This window comes from Scyliorhinus canicula, unplaced genomic scaffold (assembly GCF_902713615.1).
Source record: "Scyliorhinus canicula unplaced genomic scaffold, sScyCan1.1, whole genome shotgun sequence".
Taxonomy (NCBI): domain Eukaryota; kingdom Metazoa; phylum Chordata; class Chondrichthyes; order Carcharhiniformes; family Scyliorhinidae; genus Scyliorhinus; species Scyliorhinus canicula.
The window spans coordinates 538,463-556,754 of NW_024055494.1; the positions used below are offsets into that span (position 1 = coordinate 538,463).

Sequence of the window (18,292 nt, forward strand, 5' to 3'; positions counted from 1 at the left end):
TCCAAGCATTGTCCAGCATCTCTGACTTTGTCTATGTAAATGTTTCTGGAACATACCTCTCCATTCACCTGAGGAAGGAGCTGCGCTCCGAAAGCTCGTGTTTGAAACAAACCTGTTGGACTTTAACCTGGTGTTGTAAGACTTCTTACTGTGCTTACCCCAGTCCAACGCCAGCATCTCCACATCTTTGTAATATATATAAATCATAGAATTTACAGTGCAGAAGGAAGCCATTCAGCCCATCGAGTCTGCACCAGCCCTTACAAAGAGCACTCTACACAAGCCCACCTATCTACCCTATCCTCGTAACCCAGTAACCCCCACTTAACCTTTTTGGACACCAAGGGCAATTTGGCATGGCCAATCCACCTAACCTGCACATCTTTGGACTGTGGGAGGAAACCGGAGCACCCGGAGGAAGCCCACGCAGACACGGAGAGAACGTGCAGACTCCGCACAGACAGTGACCCAGCCGGGAATCGAACCTGGGACCCTGGAGCTGTGAAGCAACTGTGCTACCCACTAAGCTACCGTGCTGCCCCGAGAAGGATGACTTGGAAGGAAACGTAGCGGGTCTGATTAGCAAGTTTGCGGATGATACTAAGATTGCAGGAGATTGCAGTGATGAAGATTGTCAGAGAATACAACAGGATATAGATAGGCTGCAAAATTGGGAAGAGAAATGGCAGATGGATTTTAACCCTGACAAATGCGAGGTGATGCATTCTGGTAGATTTAATTCAGGTGGCAACTATAAAATCAATGAAAGAACCATCAGGAGCATAGACACAAAGAGATCTGGGCGTGCAGGTCCACAAATCCTTACAAGTGGCAGCACAGGTGGAAACGGTGGTGAAAAAAGCAGACAGCATGCTTGCCTTCATAGGACGGGGTATCGAGTATAAAAGCTTGAAAATTATGTTACAATTACATAGAATGTTGGTTAGGTTACATTTGGAATATTGTGTCCCAATTCTGGTCACTGCACTACTAGAAGGACGTGGAGGCTTTGGAGAGAGTTCAGAAAAGGTTTACCAGGATGTTGCCTAGTATGGACGGTATTACCTATGAGGAGAGATTGAATAAACTGAGATTGTTCTCCCCATAGAGATGGAGGCTCAGGGACGACCTGATAGAAGTTTAGAAAGTAATTAGGGGTATAGATAGAGTGAACAGTTGGGGGCTTTTTCCCAGGGCGGAAATGACAATTACAAGTGGGCACAAGTTCAAGGTGAGGGTGCAAAGGTTCAGTGGAGATGTGCGAGGGAAGTTTTTTTATACAGTGGGTGGTGGTGGCCTGGAATGCACTGCCAAGTGAGGTGGTTGAGGGAGATACGTTAGCGACCTTTAAGACTTATCTGGATAGGTACACAAGCAGACGGGGTACAGAAGGATACAAGTCTAGATAGGACACGTGATTGTCGCAGGATTGGAGGGCCGAAGGGCCTGTTCCTCTGCTGTATTGTTCTTTGTGACAAAACGATTGTATTAAATAAAAGCAAAATACTGCGGATGCTGGAAATCAGAAATAAAACCAGAAAATGCTGGAGAGAGAAAAGGTTAACGTAGAACATAGAACATTACAGCACAGTACAGGCCCTTCGGCCCTCGATGTTGCGCCGTCCTGTGAAACCCCTCTAAAGTCCCTCTATACTATTTCCTTATCGTCCATATGCCTATCCAATGACCATTTAAATGCGTTTAGTGTTGGCGAGTCCATTACTGTTGCAGGCAGGGCATTCCACGCCCTTACTACTCTCTGAGTAAAGAACCTACCTCTGACATCTGTCCTATATCTATCTCTCCTCAATTTAAAGCTATGTCCCCTCGTGCTGGACATCACCATCCGAGGAAAAAGGCTCTCAATGTCCACCCTATCTAATCCTCTGATCATCTTGTATGCCTCAATGAAGACACCTCTTAACCTTCTCTCTAACGAAAACAGCCTCAAGTCCTTCAGTCTTTCCTCATAAGATCTTCCCTCCATACCAGGCAACATCCTTGCAAATCTCCTCTGCACCCTTTCCAGTGCTTCCACATCCTTCCTATAATGTGGCGACCAGAACTGCACGCAATACTCCAAATGCGGCCGCACCAGAGTTTTGTTCAACTGCAACATGACCTCATGGCTCCGAAACTCAATCCCTCTACCAATAAAAGCTAACACACCGTACGCCTTCTTAACAACCCTCTTAACCTGGGTGGCAACTTTCAGGGATCTATGGACATGGACACTGAGATCTCTCTGCTCGTCCACACTACCAAGAATCTTACCATTAGCCCAGTACTCTGACTTCCTGTTATTCCTTCCAAAATGAATCACCTCACACTTTTCTGCATTAAACTCCATTTGCCACCTGTCAGCCCAGCTCTGCAGCTTATCTATGTCCCTCTGTAACTTGTCACATCCTTCTGCACTGTCCACAACTCCACCGACTTTAGTGTCATCTGCAAATTTACTCACCCATCCTTCTACGCTCTCCTCCAGGTCATTTATAAAAATGACAAACAGCAGCGGCCCCAAAACAGATCCTTGTGGTACACCACTAGTAACTGGACACCAGTCAGAACATTTCCCATCAACCACCACCCCTTGTCTTCTATTAGCTAACCAATTTCTGATCCAAACTGCTAAATCACCCTGAATCCCATGCCTCTGTATTTTCTGCAATAGCCTACCGTGGGGGACCTTATCAAATGCTTTACTGAAATCCATATACACATCAACTGCTTTACCCTCATCCACCTGTTTGGTCACCTTCTCGAAGAACTCAATGAAGTTTGTGAGGCACGACCTACCCTTCACAAAACCATGTTGACTATCTCTAATCAAATTATTCCTTTCCAGATGATTATACATCCTATCTCTTATAAACCTTTCTAAGACTTTTCCCACAACAGAAGTAAGGCTCACTGGTCTATAGTTACCGGGGTTATCTCTACTCCCCTTCTTGAACAAGGGGAAAACATTTGCTATCCTCCAGTCCTCTGGCACTATTCCTGTAGACAAAGATGACTTAAAGATCAAAGGCTCAGCAATCTCCTCCCTAGCTTCCCAGGGAATCCTAGGATAAATCCCATCCGGCCCAAGGGACCTATTTATTTTCACATTTCCAGAATCGATAACACCTCCTCCTTATGAACCTCAAGCCCTTCTAGTCTAGTAACCTGTATCTCAGTATTCTCCTCGATGACTTTGTCTTTTTCCTGTGTGAATACAGACAAAAAATACTCATTTAGCATCTCTCCTATCTCCTCGGACTCCACGCACAACTTCCCACTACTGTCCTTGACTGGCCCTACTCTTACCCTCGTCATTCTTTTATTCCTGACATATCTAACGTCTAACATAGCTAACGTTATATAACGTTTCAAGACTGTGTGGACCAGGTAAGGATGACAGACTTAGAATCATAGAATCCCTACAGTGCAGGAAGCCATTCGGCCCATCGAGTCTGCAAGGACCCTCTACTGAGGCCCACTCTCCCACTCTATCCCCATAAGCCCACGCATCGATCATGGCAAATCCACCTAACCTAGACATATTTTGACTGTTGGGACGGAACCAGAGCACCTGGAGGAAACCCACCTAGACACGGGGAGAAATGCACAGACATTTATCCAAGGCCGGAGTCGTGGTGGGTCTGCGCTGTGAGGCAGCAGTGCTAACCACTGTGTCACCATGCACCCCCTCAAAGTCATCAGCGAACCAAAGACCCAATTGATGGGCTGAGACTGGGATTAGGGAAGGGGATCAGAGTGAAGGTGTAAAGATTATGGGTGAAGATTTGGAGTTATGGGCTGAGATTGGGATTAGGGAAGGGGATCAGAGTGAAGGTGTAAAGATTATGGGTGAAGATTTGGAGAAAGTGAGTAGCTTCTAGTATCTGAGAGAAGATGGAAGTTTGGAAATGAAGAATCAGATGAGCTCTGGTTGGAGCAATTGGAAGAAGTGCGATGGAATGTTATGTGACAGAAAATTGTCATTGAAACTGAAAAGGAAGAATCAATAAGACAACTGTGAGACTGGCCTTGTTATATCGTGCAGGAACTTGGACTACATCAAGAAGAGAGGAACAACTACTGGATAAGAATGAGATTTAGATGCTGAGATGGATGTGTGGAGTGATAAGAACGGACAAGATCAGGAACCAGTCCGTCGGGGGAAGAGCAAAATCAAATCACAGTAGTTACTTGTGAACACATTGGTGTCTCAGCAGATTGGATAACTCAATGAATCCTTTCCCACAGTCGGAGCAGGTGAATGGCCACTCTCCAGTGTGAATTTGCTGGTGTGTGAGCAGGTTAGCTGACTGAGTGAATCCCTTCCCATACTCAGAGCAGGTGAATGGCCTCTCCCCAGTGTGCACGCGCTTGTGTTTCAGAAGAGTGGATAAATCATTGAATCTCTTCCCACATACGGGGCAGGTGAACGGTCTCTCTCCAGTGTGAGTTTGTTGATGTACAGTCAGGTATGTTGATCGTCTAAACCCAGTGCCACAGTGAGAGCACCTGAACGGTCTCTCGTCAGTGTGAACACGTTGATGGGACATCAATTGTCCAGAACTTTTATAGCACTTCCCGCAGTCTGCGCATTTAAAAGGTCTCTCGCCAGTGTGAACCCGCTGGTGTATCAGCAGGTCGGATGACCGAGTGAATCCCTTCCCACACTCTGAGCAGGTGAAAGGTCTCTCCCCAGTGTGAGTGAGTTTGTGTAAATGCAGGCTGCCGGACTGAGTGAATGCCTTCCCACACTCGGAGCAGGTGAATGGTCTCTCTCCACTGTGAACCCGCCGGTGTCTCAGCAGGTGGGATGACCGAGCGAATCCTTTCCCACACTCAGAGCAGGTGAACGGCTTTTCCCCAGTGTGTACTCTCTGGTGTATCAGCAGGTGGGATGACTGAGTGAATTTGTTCCCACACTTGGAGCAGGTGAACGGCTTTTCCCCAGTGTGAACTCGCTGGTGTGTTAGCAGGTGGGATGACTGAGTGAATCCCTTCCCACACTCGGAGCAGGTGAACGACCTCTCCCCAGTGTGAACTCGCCGATGATTCAGCAAGGTGGCTGACCGAGTGAATCCCTTCCCACACTCGGAACAAATGAATGGTCTCTCCCCAGTATGAACTCGCTGGTGATTCTGTAGCGCAGATAAATGAGTGAATCCTTTCCCACAGTCTCGACATTTCCACAACTTCTCCCTGTTGTGACTGCGCTTGTGTCTTGAGAGGCTTGATGACTGGTTGAAGCCTCGCCCACACACAGAACACTTGTACGGTTTCTCTTCACTGTGAACGGTGCTTTTTTCTTCCATATTTAAAATCCGATCACATTCAGGTTATAATAAAATAGGCAACTCCGCCTGATCCTGATGTGATGTTGGTTTCAGTTTCCTGAAATGAAATGAAAATCGCTTATTGTCACAAGTAGGCTTCAAATGAAGTTACTGTGAAAAGCCCCTAGTCGCGTTCGGGGAGGCTGGTACAGGAATTGAACTCACGTGACTGGCCATATTCTGCTTTACAAGCCAGCTCTTTAGCCCGTTGTGCTAAACCAGCCCCTGACCAGACTGCAAACTGTCCCCTTGTAATACCCTGTGAAATTGATTTAAAACAGAAAAAAGGGAGTGAGAGCGAATCCACAAGAACACAAAGGCAGGTGGTGAAATTGAGCCGAATGATTCTGGTCATTTGTGGGGCCAGCACTGGGAAAAAGTGACCATGAAAACTGCTGGATTGTCATAAAAACCCAACTGGCTCAATGATGTCCTTCAGACAAGGGAACCTGCCACCCGGTCAGGGGCTGTACAAGAGTTTGGACACGCGTGGGCAGTTGGGGACGTTGTGTTTTTTCTTTGGATTCTTTTTTCTTTTTTATATGTATATATACACACACACATGTGTTGGCCCACGCGACTGTTTAAGAAATGTTAATGTGTTAAATTGTGAAAATTTTAAATGCTACAATAAAATGTTTTCTGGAAAAAAAAAGAGTTTGCCCACTATGGGTGAAGAGAGATGATGGCATTGCTGCATCATGGCTGGGTGTAAATCCTGTAACTCCTTATCTAACAACATTGTTTGAGTCCTTTCACAACACGGACTGCATGGTTGAAGAAGGCAAAACATCATCTTCTCCATAGATAACTGGGGATTGGCAATATTTGCTGCTGTCTTGTTGGTGACACCCAAATCCCAAGAATAAATCTGACAAAATATGTACATATAAAACAGATCAAAATCACCTCCAGGAAAACGTGTTCCTAAATGTCAGTTTATAACCCAATCTCCCTTGGAATCTACTCCCTTGACAATTTCAAATCTGAAATCATTGCTCCAAACTGGGGTACAAAGTCCTCAGGGTTAAACCCAGAAGCTTCTCCTCCATCTCCACTCCAGCCAGACTGAAACAACAAAACAAAGGGAATTGTCCAAGACCCTGGAAAGAAAAAAACCTGCAGGGATATGAGGAAAGAGCAGGAGAGCGGGAGAGGCTGATTAGTTCTTGCAAAGAGCATAGGCATGATGGGCTGAATGGCCTTCACCTGTACTGTAATATTTCAATGATTCTGTGGAAAAAGGAACTCTCCAGGAGGCCAGAGACCAACTTTCACAAGCAATATCCACCCAGATAACAGTAAAATACCAAACATAGTTAAAAAAAAACCCACTATTAGAGGAAAAAGAAGTTAAACAATGGCAGAGAGGTGTTCAGTGAGGGCAGAGCTGAAACAGAGCAATGGGTGAACATGGATTCAGATCCACAGTAAAGGAGCCAAACCTGCCCCAGAGCCCTGGAACCTGAGCACAGATAACAAAGCACAACACTAAAAACTCTAAATTATGAATGTTCAACAATTCTCACCTCTGGAACAATTTCACCATTTTCAAATTTAAAATCTCCTGCTGGAGCCTGCAGCTGGAGAGCTATCAGAAGCACTGGAATCAGAGGAAATCGCAGTCTTCAAAGCTCCTGACTATAAAAAGAGATTACAATTGTCAGTTGTGGTTAGAAATTAAGAGAGAAACATTTTTTTCTGACTTCAGATTGCTATGTGAAAATCCTCCTCTTCTAAACCCCTGTAAAACAAGTTTCCAAAATCCAGTCAATCCAGTATATAAATTCATAACATTCCCTCCTCCTGTTTCCTAGCACTGGATTACGTGAACTGGGATCTGCTTACATTGGAAGCAGGTTGGGAAAGATTCGCTGAGTTGATTCCTCACATGAAGGGATTTGTTTTATGAGGAAAGGTTGGGCAGGTTACATATACTCATTGCCATTTAGTTAAATGAGACGTTATCTTACTGAAGCATATATAAGATTCTGAGGGAAGTTGGCAGGGTAAGTCCTGAAAAGATGTTTCCTCTCAATAGTGAATCAAGAATTGCAGGGACAGTTTGATGAGGAGCAATTGCTTCTTTCAGAGGACCAGTAGCCGGTGGAATTCTCTCCCCCAGTGAGCAGAGGAGGCTGTGCCATTGAGTATATTAAAGGTTGTGTTATGCACCATTTTTACCTACAAGGCAGTCAAAATGTTAGGGAGGATGGGGCCAGGGGAAAATAGAGTTAAGACTATGATCAGATGAGACACGAGTTTACTGAATGGCAGAGCAGCCTTGATTGTCCAAGTGGCCTCTTTCTGCTTCAAATTCTGATCTTATCCTTCTGTTATTGGGATGGCTGCACATGTGCCCGACAGAACCTCCCTCCTCTAAAGATAGCGGCCTTTAACCTGTACCTTTCTCAATGAGACAAACATTTCTCTCCTGGTCACTGGAACCCTGAAGCTCTGCCAGACCAAAGAAATGCAGTTTAACTGGGTTGGCCATGCTAAATTTCCTCTTAGTGTCATAGAACATAGAACAGTACAGCACAGAACAGGCCCTTCGGCCCTCGATGTTGTGCCGAGCAATGATCACCCTACTCAAACCCACGTATCCACCCTATACCCGTAACCCAACAACCGCCCCCCCCCCCAACCTTACTTTTTAGGACACTACGGGAAATTTAGCATGGCCAATCCACCTAACCCGCACATCTTTGGACTGTGGGAGGAAACCGGAGCACCCGGAGGAAACCCACGCACACACGGGGAAGACGTGCAGACTCCGCACAGACAGTGACCCAGCCGGGAATCGAACCTGGGACCCTGGAGCTGTGAAGCATTTATGCTAACCACCAGGCTACCGTGCTGCCCAAATGATTAAGTGAGTTATGGGTATAGGGTGGGGGCGTGGGCAAGTTGTTCTTTCCCAGGGTGGATGCAGACTGGACGGGCCGAATGGCTCCTTCTGCCGGGATTCTGATTCTCTCCATTGTCAGCAGGATGTCCGCGCATGCGCTCTGCTCCCCGCTGAAAGAAGATGGCGGCCGCGGAACTGGGCCTGATCCCGGATAAAAGCTCCACAGCTGCAAACGCGCGACCTGCAAGATCTTATTCCGGCCTTGGGGCCTGCACCTGGTATTGATGAAACCACCGCTCCCTCTCCACCCGCGGTACCCGGCTCCATTCCTCTCTCCGCCCCGACTCACACTTGCAGAAAAATAAACCGTTCCCGCACTGGCAGGGCTCCCAGAAAAGTGACACTGCGCATGCTCCGAGTACAGCACTGCGCCTGCGCACCGGCTCCTGTCGAGTGAATAGGACACATTCACAGCCGCCAGGAATGTTGGGTAATAGCCGTACCATTGACAGCTCGAAAATAACTTTGTTACCAATTGAGATAAATTAATATAAAAATCTCAGATTGTGAATTGGTGATCTGCTATGTTCCATATGGGGCTAAATTTCCCCTTAGTGCCGAAACGGGGCTGGTTTAGCACAAGGCTAAATCGCTGGCTTTTAAAGCAGGCCAGCAGCACGGTTCAATTCCCATACCAGCCTCCCGAACAGGCGCCGGAATGTGGCAATGAGAAGCTTTTCACAGTAACTTCATTTGAAGCCTAGTTGTGACAATAAGCGATTTTCATTTCATTTCAAAAGGTTAGGTGGTGTTACGGGGATAGGGTGGAGGTGTGAGCTTAAGTAGAGTGCTCTTTCCAACGGCCGGTGCAGACTTCCTGGGATGAATGGTCTCCATCTGAACTGTAAATTCTACGATTTAAATTCTATGATTTCTGAACGTTCTCCATTGCGTGCAAGCAGAGGTTTTCCGGCTTTTATGCGTTTCCCTCTCTCTCTCTTCCACTGATGGTGCTGACTCTGGCTAGCTCCAATCACAGTCAGTGATCCCTGTCTATGATACTGAATATTCACTGTTTTGTAGAATGATACAGTACAGATGGAAATTATTTGGCCCACGATGTCTGTTCTAGATCTTTTAAAAGTCATAAGAACAGGAGTAGGCCATTCAGCCCCTCAAGCCTGTGTCACCATTTAATGAGATCATGGTTGATCTGTGGCCTAATTCCATACACCTGCCCTTTGTTAATATCCCTGAATATCTTTGCTTAACAAAAATCTATCTCAGATTTAAAATTAATAACTGTTCTAGCCGCAACTGCTGTTTGTGGGAGGGAGTTCCAAACATTTACCAAACTAATTTAATTTAATAATCTTTATTGTCACATTAACACTACAGTGAAGTTACTGTGAAAAAACCCTAGTCATCACATTCCGGTGCCTGTTCGGGCACACTGAGGGAGAATTCAGAATGTCCAAATAACCTAACAACACGTCTTTTGGGACTTGTGGGAGGAAACCGGAGCACTTGGAGGAAACCCATGCGTACACAGGGAGAACGTGCAGACTCCACACAGACAGTGACCCAAGCCAGGGAATCGAACCCGAGACCCTGGAGCTGTGAAGCAACAATACTACCCACTGTGCTACCATGAACCTTTGAGTGAAGAGGTGTTTCCAAACACCTCTCCTGAACTGTCTAGCCCGAATTCCTGGACTCTGCCCCTAGTTTTCGAACTGCCGTGCGATAGTTAGTTTATTTTTATCTACTCTGTCTTTCCCTGTCTTGAATACTTTGATCAGATCACCCCTTAACTTTCTAAATTCATGAAAAATATGCATAATTTGTGTAATCTCTCGTGTAACTTAACCTCTGTAGTCCAGGTATCATTAATGTAAACCTATGTTGCTCTCCCTTCAACGCTAATATATCCTTCCTGAGGAGTGGTGTCAGAACTGCTCACAGTATTCCAAGTGGGGTCTAAACAGGGTTTTGTATAGTTGCATCATAAGTTCTGTGTCTTTGTACTCCAATCCTCAAGATATAAAGGCTAGCATTCGATTAGCCTTTTTGATCATTTTCTGCACTTGTTCATGGCATTTTAAGGATCTGTGCACCTTAACCCCAAGTCTATTTGGACACAAACTCTATGTAATCTCTATCCATTTAGATAGTACTCTGCTCCATCCTTTTCGGTCCAAAATGGGTAACCTGAAACTTGCTGACATTAAATTCAATCTGCCACACTTTTGCTCATTCAGCAAGTCTGTCACTATCTCCTTGCAATTTTATGCAATCATCTGGACTGTCTACAATGTCACCTAACATTGTACCATCAGCAAATTTGGTTCATGTCTTTCCATGCCATCATTGAAGTTATTAATGAATAGTGTGAATAATTGAGGCCCCAACACAGATCCCTGTGGTACACCACTAGTCACATCCTAGCAATTAGAATACTTACCAATTATCCCCACTCTTGTTCGCCTGTCAGCTAAACAATTTCCTAACCATGTAAATAATTTTGCCTCAACTTCATGGCCTTCCACTTTATTTTATTTTAAATGTATTTTATTACATGTATCAAAACAGGTTACAGCAAACAAACACCTCTTAAATGTACTTCCCAACAATCAACTGTGCAGTCTGTACAGATTTTTCTGCTTTTTCACCCCCCCCCCCCCCACCCACCCCTCCCCCGCAACGAACAGCCCCTCAAACACGGTCACAAACATTCCTCAGCTTTCCTCTAACCCCCCTGAAGAGCCGCTTAACTCATACTTTATCTTCTCTTCTCTAATCACAGGAAGTCGTACAGGTCACCCAACCAAGACACTACCCCCGGGCCTTCCACTTTAGTTAAGTCTCTTATGTGGAACTTTGTCAAATGTCTTCTGGAAGTTCATATAAATAAAATCCATAAACATTCTACTGTCCACTACCTTCGTCACATCTTCAAAAAATTCAATAAGATTTTATAAAATTAATTTACCGGATGTGGGTGTTGCTGGTTAGGCCAACATTTATTGTACATCCCTAGTTGCCTTTCAGAAGGCGATGGTGAGCTGCCTTCTTGAACTGCTGCAGTACCTGACGTGTAGGTACACCCACAGTGTTGTTAGAGAGGAGTTCCAGGATTTTGGCCTAGCGACTGTGAAGGAACGTCTTTATATTTCCAAGTCGGAATGGCAAGTGACTTGGAAGGGAACCTCCAGATGGTGGGATCCCAGGTATCTGCTGCTCTTGTCCTTCTGGATGGTAGTGTTGTGGGTTTGGAAGGTGCTGCCGAAGGAACCTTAGCGAGTTATTGCAGTGCATCTTGTAGATGGTACACACGGCTGCCACTGTTCGTCGGTGATGGAGGGATTGAATGTTGGTGGAAGGGGGAGCAGTCAAGCAGGCTCCTTTGTCCTGGATGGTGTTGAGGTTCTTTAGTGTTGTTAGAGCTGCACTAATCCAGGCAAGTGGAGAATATTCCATTATATTCTTGACTTGTGCCTTGTATATGGTGGACAGGCTTTAAGGGGTGTGGAGGAGAGGGGGATGGCAGGAGGCGAGTTAATTCCCGTAGGATTCCTAGCCTTTGACCTGCTCTGGTAGCCACATTATTAATATTGCTAGTCCAGTTCAGTTTCTGATCAAAAGTAACCCCCATGATGTTGATTTTGGAGGATTCAGTGATGGTAATGCCATTGAATATCAAGGGGTGATGGATAGATCCTCTCTTGTAGGAGATGGTGTGGTGTGAATGTAACTTGCCACTTGTCACCGCAAGCCTCGATATTGCCCAGTTTTTGCTGCATTTGAACATGGATTGCTTCATTTTCTGAGAAGTCACAAATGGTGATGAACATTTTGAAGTCATCTACGAGCGTACCAACTTTTGACCATATGATGGAAGGAAGTTAATTGATGAAGCAGCTGAAGATGGTTGGGCCAAGGACACTACCCTGAGGAACTCCTGTAGTGATGTCCTGGAGCGGAGATGATTGACCTCCAACCACCATAATCATCTTCCGTTGTACCGGGTATGACTCCAACCAGCGGCGAGTATTCCCCCGATTCCATTCACTCCAGTTCTGCTCAGGCTCCTTGCTGTCAAGGGCAGTCACTCGCATCTCAACTCTGGCATTCAGCTCTTTTGTCGTGTTTGAATCAAGGCTGTAATGAGGTCAGGAGCCAATTTACCTTGATGGAACCCAAACTGAGTGTTCATGTGCAGGCATGACTTTCCCTTCATGAATCCATGCTGGGTCCCCTGATTGACCAAAGTTTTTTGAGCTGTTCAGCTACCCATTCCTTTTTAAAAAAATAAATTTAGATTACCCAATTTTTCCAATTAAGGGGCAATTTAGTGTGGCCAATCCACCTACTCTGCACATTTTTGGGTTGTGGGGGCACAACCCACGCAGACACGGGGAGAATGTGCACACTCCACACGGACAGTGACCCAGAGCCGGGATCGAACCTGGGACCTCAGCGCTGTGAGGCGGCTGTGCTAACCACTAGGCCACCGTGCTGCCCCCAGCTACCCATTCCTGATTATAGACTCCAGCAATTTCCCCACCACAGATGTTCGGCTACACCGTCTGTAATTCCCTGGTTTACCCCTTTCACCCTTCTTAAAAGTGGAGTGACATGTGCAATTTTCCAATCCAGAGGGACTATTCGTGAATCGAGGGATCTCTGGAAGATTATAGTCCGGGTATCATCAATGTGCTCCCCTACTTCCTTTAACACCCTCAGATGGAACCTGTCAGGTCCTGGGGATTTGTCACGCTTTAGTGCCATTAATTGCCCAGTTACTGAGGCTATACTTATGTTAATTGTATGAAATCCCTGTTCTTTACCGACTAGTCATTTTTATGGGACTTCCAGAAAAATATCCTCCTTTTCAACTGTAAACACTGAGACAAACTAATTGTTCAACATGTCTGCCATTTCCCCATGATCACTGACAATATCCCCATTTTCAGCTTTTAGTGGGACTGTATTACTCTTGTCCACCCACTTTTCTTTCATATTATAAAAACTCTGCTTTTTGATTTTGATGTGCATTACAAGTTTCCTTTCATAATCCGTTTTAGCTCTTATAATCTTCTTTGTGATCCTTTGCTGGTCTTTGCATCTCTCCCATTTGTCCAGACCTGTGCATGTTTTGCATTTTTGTGACCCCTCACGTTTAGTTTTTTGCTGTCCCAAACTTCTTCAGTTGTCCATGGCTGTTGTTCTGTGTGAAGGGATATACACTTGCTCTGTATCTCATTAAATGTTTCTTTAAATATTCTCCACAGATCTTCAGTTGTTTGACCCATTAACAGATGTTCTCGGTTTGCCGTGGACGGTCTCTGTCTCATTCCGTTAAAATCAGCCTTACCCAAGTCTAAAATTCGAGTATATGATTTGTGTTTTTCACTTTTAAACCCGACATTGTATTCAGTCATGTTGTGATCACTCTTTGATAAATGTTCCCGCACAGTTAGTCTACTAATTAAATTTGATTCATTACTCAGAACTAAATCTAATATAGCCTGTCCCCTTGTTACATCTGGATCAAATTGTTGCAGGAAACTATCCCGGACACATTCCAGAAATTTACCACCTTTCTGACAGCTCCTTGTCTGCCTCTCCCAATCTATGTGTCAGTTAAAATCCCCCATTAATACTACTCTGCCTTTGATACACACATGCCTAATTTCTGCATTTATACAATCTAACACTCAGAACTGGCACCAGGGCACCGATACACAACACCCATTACAGTTTTAGATCTTTTTCTGTTCCACCGATATGCTCTCCACTGGATTCATTCCCTCCATTTATCCTCCCTCACCATAGAGGAGACAGTATATCTAATCAGTAAGGCTACTCAGCCCTCTCTGCCATCTTCCCCGTCCCTCCTGTAAACTTTATAATCAGCTTTATTTAGTTCCCAGTCCCGACCGTCCTACAGCCATGTCTCTGTAATACTTACTGCATCATAATCTTTAATTTGAATTTGCACCTGCAGCTCATCTAGTTTATTCCTTACACTCCGTGCATTAGTTTGTCGAACTCTTACTTCGGCGAGACCCCCAACATGCCCCTCAGCACTGTTGCTTTATTCACTTGTTTATTATTTACCTCTTTTGGTTTAACCAGTATACTCACGGTAGTAATTTTTTTAATATTTAGAGTACACAATTATTTTCCCAATTAAGGGGCAATTTAACATGGCCAATCCACGTACACTGCATATCTTTTGGGATTGGTCAAGTGAGGCCCACGCAGATACAAGGAGAATGTGCAAACTCCACACGGACAGTGACCCGCGGCCTGGATCGTACCCGGGTCCCTGGTGCCATGAGACAGCAGTGCTAACCACTGTGCCACCGTCCCACCCTTATACTTATTGGCATTTTGCCATTGGCTGCAGTTCCTGAACTTAGGTTCCGGACTATTTCTTTACTCTCTATCCTGCTACTTGTTTTTGGAACTGTATTGACTTCCCACTCCCCAGAGTCTACCAAATATGTTCAGGCCAGACTGAAGGGTCATGGTGTTGTGATCTCACTTAAAGAGTGTGGAGCAGTCGCAGCATCTGGGTTACAATGAACATTCATCTTCTGAAAGCCCTTGTGTGGCCGGTGACAATGTGCGGCTGTGAAAGCTGCAGCATCAAGAAGCCGGACGAGGCTCCAATAAAAGTGTTTGAATTGAAAGGACTCATACGGATATTCTGTCTGTCATGGTCGGCAAAGTGGACGAATGAGCGGGTGCTGGAGAAAGCTGGTGTTCAGAGGAACCAGTTTGAGGCAGTGATATCAAGGAAGCTCACGTATTTTGGACATGTGTTGTGAATAGGAAGGGAGTGTTTGGACAAAGAGGTAATGCCAGGCACCTGGAAACTGTGTACAAGGAAAGCCCAAAAGTGGCCTGGGTGGATAGTATCAGAATGTGGTCTGGCCTCTCGATGGGACAGGCAGTGAGAGCAGCGGAGAAATCAGTGAGAAAGATTGTCTAGACAGCGCTCAACACTTGGAATGAGGACGGATGAAAGACAAGACAGGACACCTTTTGCGGTAGGCGAAAGACTATTTACTAAACAGGATAAAATTAATGTACTATATCTGCATTTGCAGATCATTGCAGTGGAAATGTGCTCTTGCTCAAAGAGAATCAGTCCACTGGAGTGAAAATTGGAAGACCGACCAGTCCAGAGGGAAACCCTCTGACCTTCCCTGTTCACCAAATGTCAGAGTGAACATGGTTCAGTCCTGGCTGTGATTAACAGCAGAATCCAACCCCTCTAATTACTTGTGGACTCGCTGGTGCCTCCGCAGATGGGATGCATTTCTGAATCCTATCCCACACACGGAGCAGATAAACGGCTTCTCATCAGTGTGAACTCGCTGGTGTGTCAGCAAGTTAGATGAATTGGTAAATCCCTTGCCACACACGGAGCAGGTGAATGGTCTTTCCCCAGTGTGAACTCGCTGGTGTGTCAGCAGGTTGGATAAAATAGTAAATCCCTTCCCACAGACAGAGCAGGAGAATGGTCTCTCCCCAGTGTGAACTCTCTGGTGTATCAGCAGGTTGGATGAATTAGTGAATCCCTTCCCACACAGTAAGCAGGTGAATGGTCTCACCCCAGTGTGAATTTGCTGATGTGCCATTAGGCAGGATGAATCTCTGAATCCTTTCCCACATTCGGAGCAGGTGGATGGTCTCTCCCCAGTGTGAACTCGCTGATATCTCAGCTGGTTGGATGAATTAGTAAATCCCTTCCCACACACTGAGCAGGTAAATGGCTTCTCCCCGGTATGAACTCGCTGATGTGTTAGCAGGCTGGATGAATCTCTGAATCCTTTGCCACACATGGAGCAGGTGAATGGGCTCTTCCCAGAGTGAACTCGATGATGTCTCAACAAGTCAGACGAATTAGTAAATCCCTTCCCACAATGAGAGCAGGTGAACGGTCTCTCCCCAGTGTGAGTACGTCGATGAGTTTCCAGCTCAGATGGGAAAGTGAATCCCTTCCCACAATCTCCACATTTCCATGGTTTCCTCATAGTGCTGGTGTCCGTGTCTCGGTGCTTTTCCAGGCACACTGATCGTAAAATGGCCGAATGACGCCGTCAGATCTTGCTTTTAATATTCTATTAAAGGAGATTAGAATTGTCATCACTGTCAGTACAGCTCACAAATTCAGAACAGACAAACGACTCACACTGTGGAACATGCTTTCCTATCTCATTCCCCAAATGCTGTAACTTTCCACCCACTGCTCCGAATATATTTAATGATGCAGCCTCCACTGTTCTCTGGGGAAGAAAATTGCAAAAACTATCCACCCTCTGAGGGAATAAATTTCTCCTCATTCACCTGAGGAAGGAGCTGCGCTCCGAAAGCTAGCCATTCAAAACAAACCTGTTGGACTTTAACCCGATGTAGTGAGACTTTGTACCGTGTCCACTCCAGTCCAACGCCGGCATCTCCATATCACATAAAGAGGGCGCCCGTATTTCGCACCTTTCATTTACTCAAACATTTTCTCTCCTGGTCACCGGGACCCTGAATCTGCTGCTCCGCCAAAATGACCGCGCATGCGCCCCGCTCCCTATTGAACGGAGATGGCGCCGCTGGAACTGGGCCTTTCCCGGATAGAAGCTCCGCAGCTGCAAACTCGGGACATGCAGGATCTGATTCCGGCCGTGGGGCCTGTACCAGGTGTTTATGAAGCCTCCGTTCCCTCTCCACCCGGACTCACAGCTCCATTACTCACTCCGCCCCACCGACTCTAACCCACCACAAAGGCGCTCCCGCACTGGCAGGGCTCCGAACAAAGTGACAATGCGCATGCTCCAGATACAGCCTCGACTGCGCATGCACCGGAGACACCACTGCGCAAGCACCGTGACACCACTGCGCATGCTCCGGATACAGCACTGCGCCTGCTCACTGGCCTCCTGTGGAGTGAATAGGGCACATTCACAACCGCAGGGAATGATTGGTAATAGTCCTACCAATCAAATCCGAAACACTCAACCAAATAACTTTGTTACGATTTGAGATTAATTAATTAAAAATCTCAAATTGTGAATTGGTGATCTACTATGTTCCGTTTTCTCAGTGTTCTCTTGTGTGACCACGCAGAGGTGTTCAAGCTTCTATGCTGTTTCCTCTCTTACCTCCTCTCATGGTACTGACTCTGGCTGGGTTCAATCGCGCCGTCACTGGTCCCTCTCGCTTTCTCTCTCTATTCCTGATACTGAATATTCAGTGTTTCACAGAATGATACTGCATGAATGGAAGTCGTTTGGCCCATTAGACTTGTACTGGCTCTTTGGAAGATCTCTTCATTGAATCCCACAGCCCTGCTGGCAGAGTGAGAACAATGTGTATCTGCTGTTTTCCAATTGGATTGTTCATAGTCACATTCACCCCTGTGGAAAACAATGATTTGCCCGTTTTCTTTTAGAATACCCAATTCATTTTTTCAATTAAGGGACAATTTAGCGTGGCCAATCTACCTACCCTGCACATCTTTCGGTTGTGGGGGCGAAACCCATGCAAACACGGGAGAATGTGCAAACTCCACACCATCACAGCATTTAGCCTATCAATCTGAGGACATCATCATTATTATTGCCCTTGAATCTGTTGACAGAATCAACCACAATTCTGAAAGCTCCATTAGTTGTAACACTCTCAGTAAAAACACACAGCTTCTCCACAGCAGAAAGGAAATCACTCACACACCAGTCCAAACTCTGAATGATTTCGGATGTTGCTAGTAATTGTCCAGAACTAGTTGTTATTTGCGAGGTGAAGGTACATCAGTAGCAGGAGTTGGTGAAGAGGGTGATGGTAATAACCAGGCAGTCTGACTCACCAGGAATGCTGCTCTAGAGGAGGGTCCATGGGATCCACCCAAAGTACAATCATTGGCACCGGTATGACAGACTCCAGATAAACCTGATTTCAAACACTTGTCAGGACCCTTACCCTAACGTGAGAATGGTAAAGAGGTCATAGACTTTCCCTTATCTCTCACAGCAAGGACTCACCCATCCTACATGATGAGGTTTTCTATCACAAAGAGACTCTAATTCGATTTGGGTCACAT

General features: G+C 45.7%; 1 protein-coding gene and 1 long non-coding RNA gene across 2 annotated transcripts; both read right to left on the reverse strand.

Annotated features, from left to right (window-relative positions):
• Nucleotides 1–3,248: 3,248 nt before the first annotated feature.
• On the reverse strand, nt 3,249–17,026 carry LOC119960270 (gastrula zinc finger protein XlCGF26.1-like). The gene is made up of 3 exons (XM_038788019.1): nt 16,594–17,026; nt 15,481–16,322; nt 3,249–5,286 (listed from the first exon to the last, which is right to left on the reverse strand). The coding sequence occupies exons 2-3, from the start codon at nt 16,233–16,235 to the stop codon at nt 4,191–4,193; spliced, it is 1,851 nt and encodes a 616-aa protein (XP_038643947.1). The 5' UTR covers nt 16,236–16,322; nt 16,594–17,026; the 3' UTR covers nt 3,249–4,190.
• LOC119960272 lies at nt 5,493–8,579 on the reverse strand. The gene is made up of 3 exons (XR_005459356.1): nt 8,460–8,579; nt 6,863–6,974; nt 5,493–5,592 (listed from the first exon to the last, which is right to left on the reverse strand). It is a non-coding gene; the product is annotated as an uncharacterized LOC119960272 (long non-coding RNA).
• Nucleotides 17,027–18,292: the final 1,266 nt, after the last annotated feature.

Bases quoted from the DNA above. Each gene is read 5' to 3' on its own strand.
- LOC119960270 (XM_038788019.1), bottom strand. From the start codon at position 16,235: ATGAGGAAACCATGGAAATGTGGAGATTGTGGGAAGGGATTCACTTTC. The intron at 5,287-15,480 runs GTAATTAGAGGG...CACCGTTCACAG, and splicing joins AGGCACCAGCGAGTCCACAA to TGAAGAGAAACCGTACAAGT.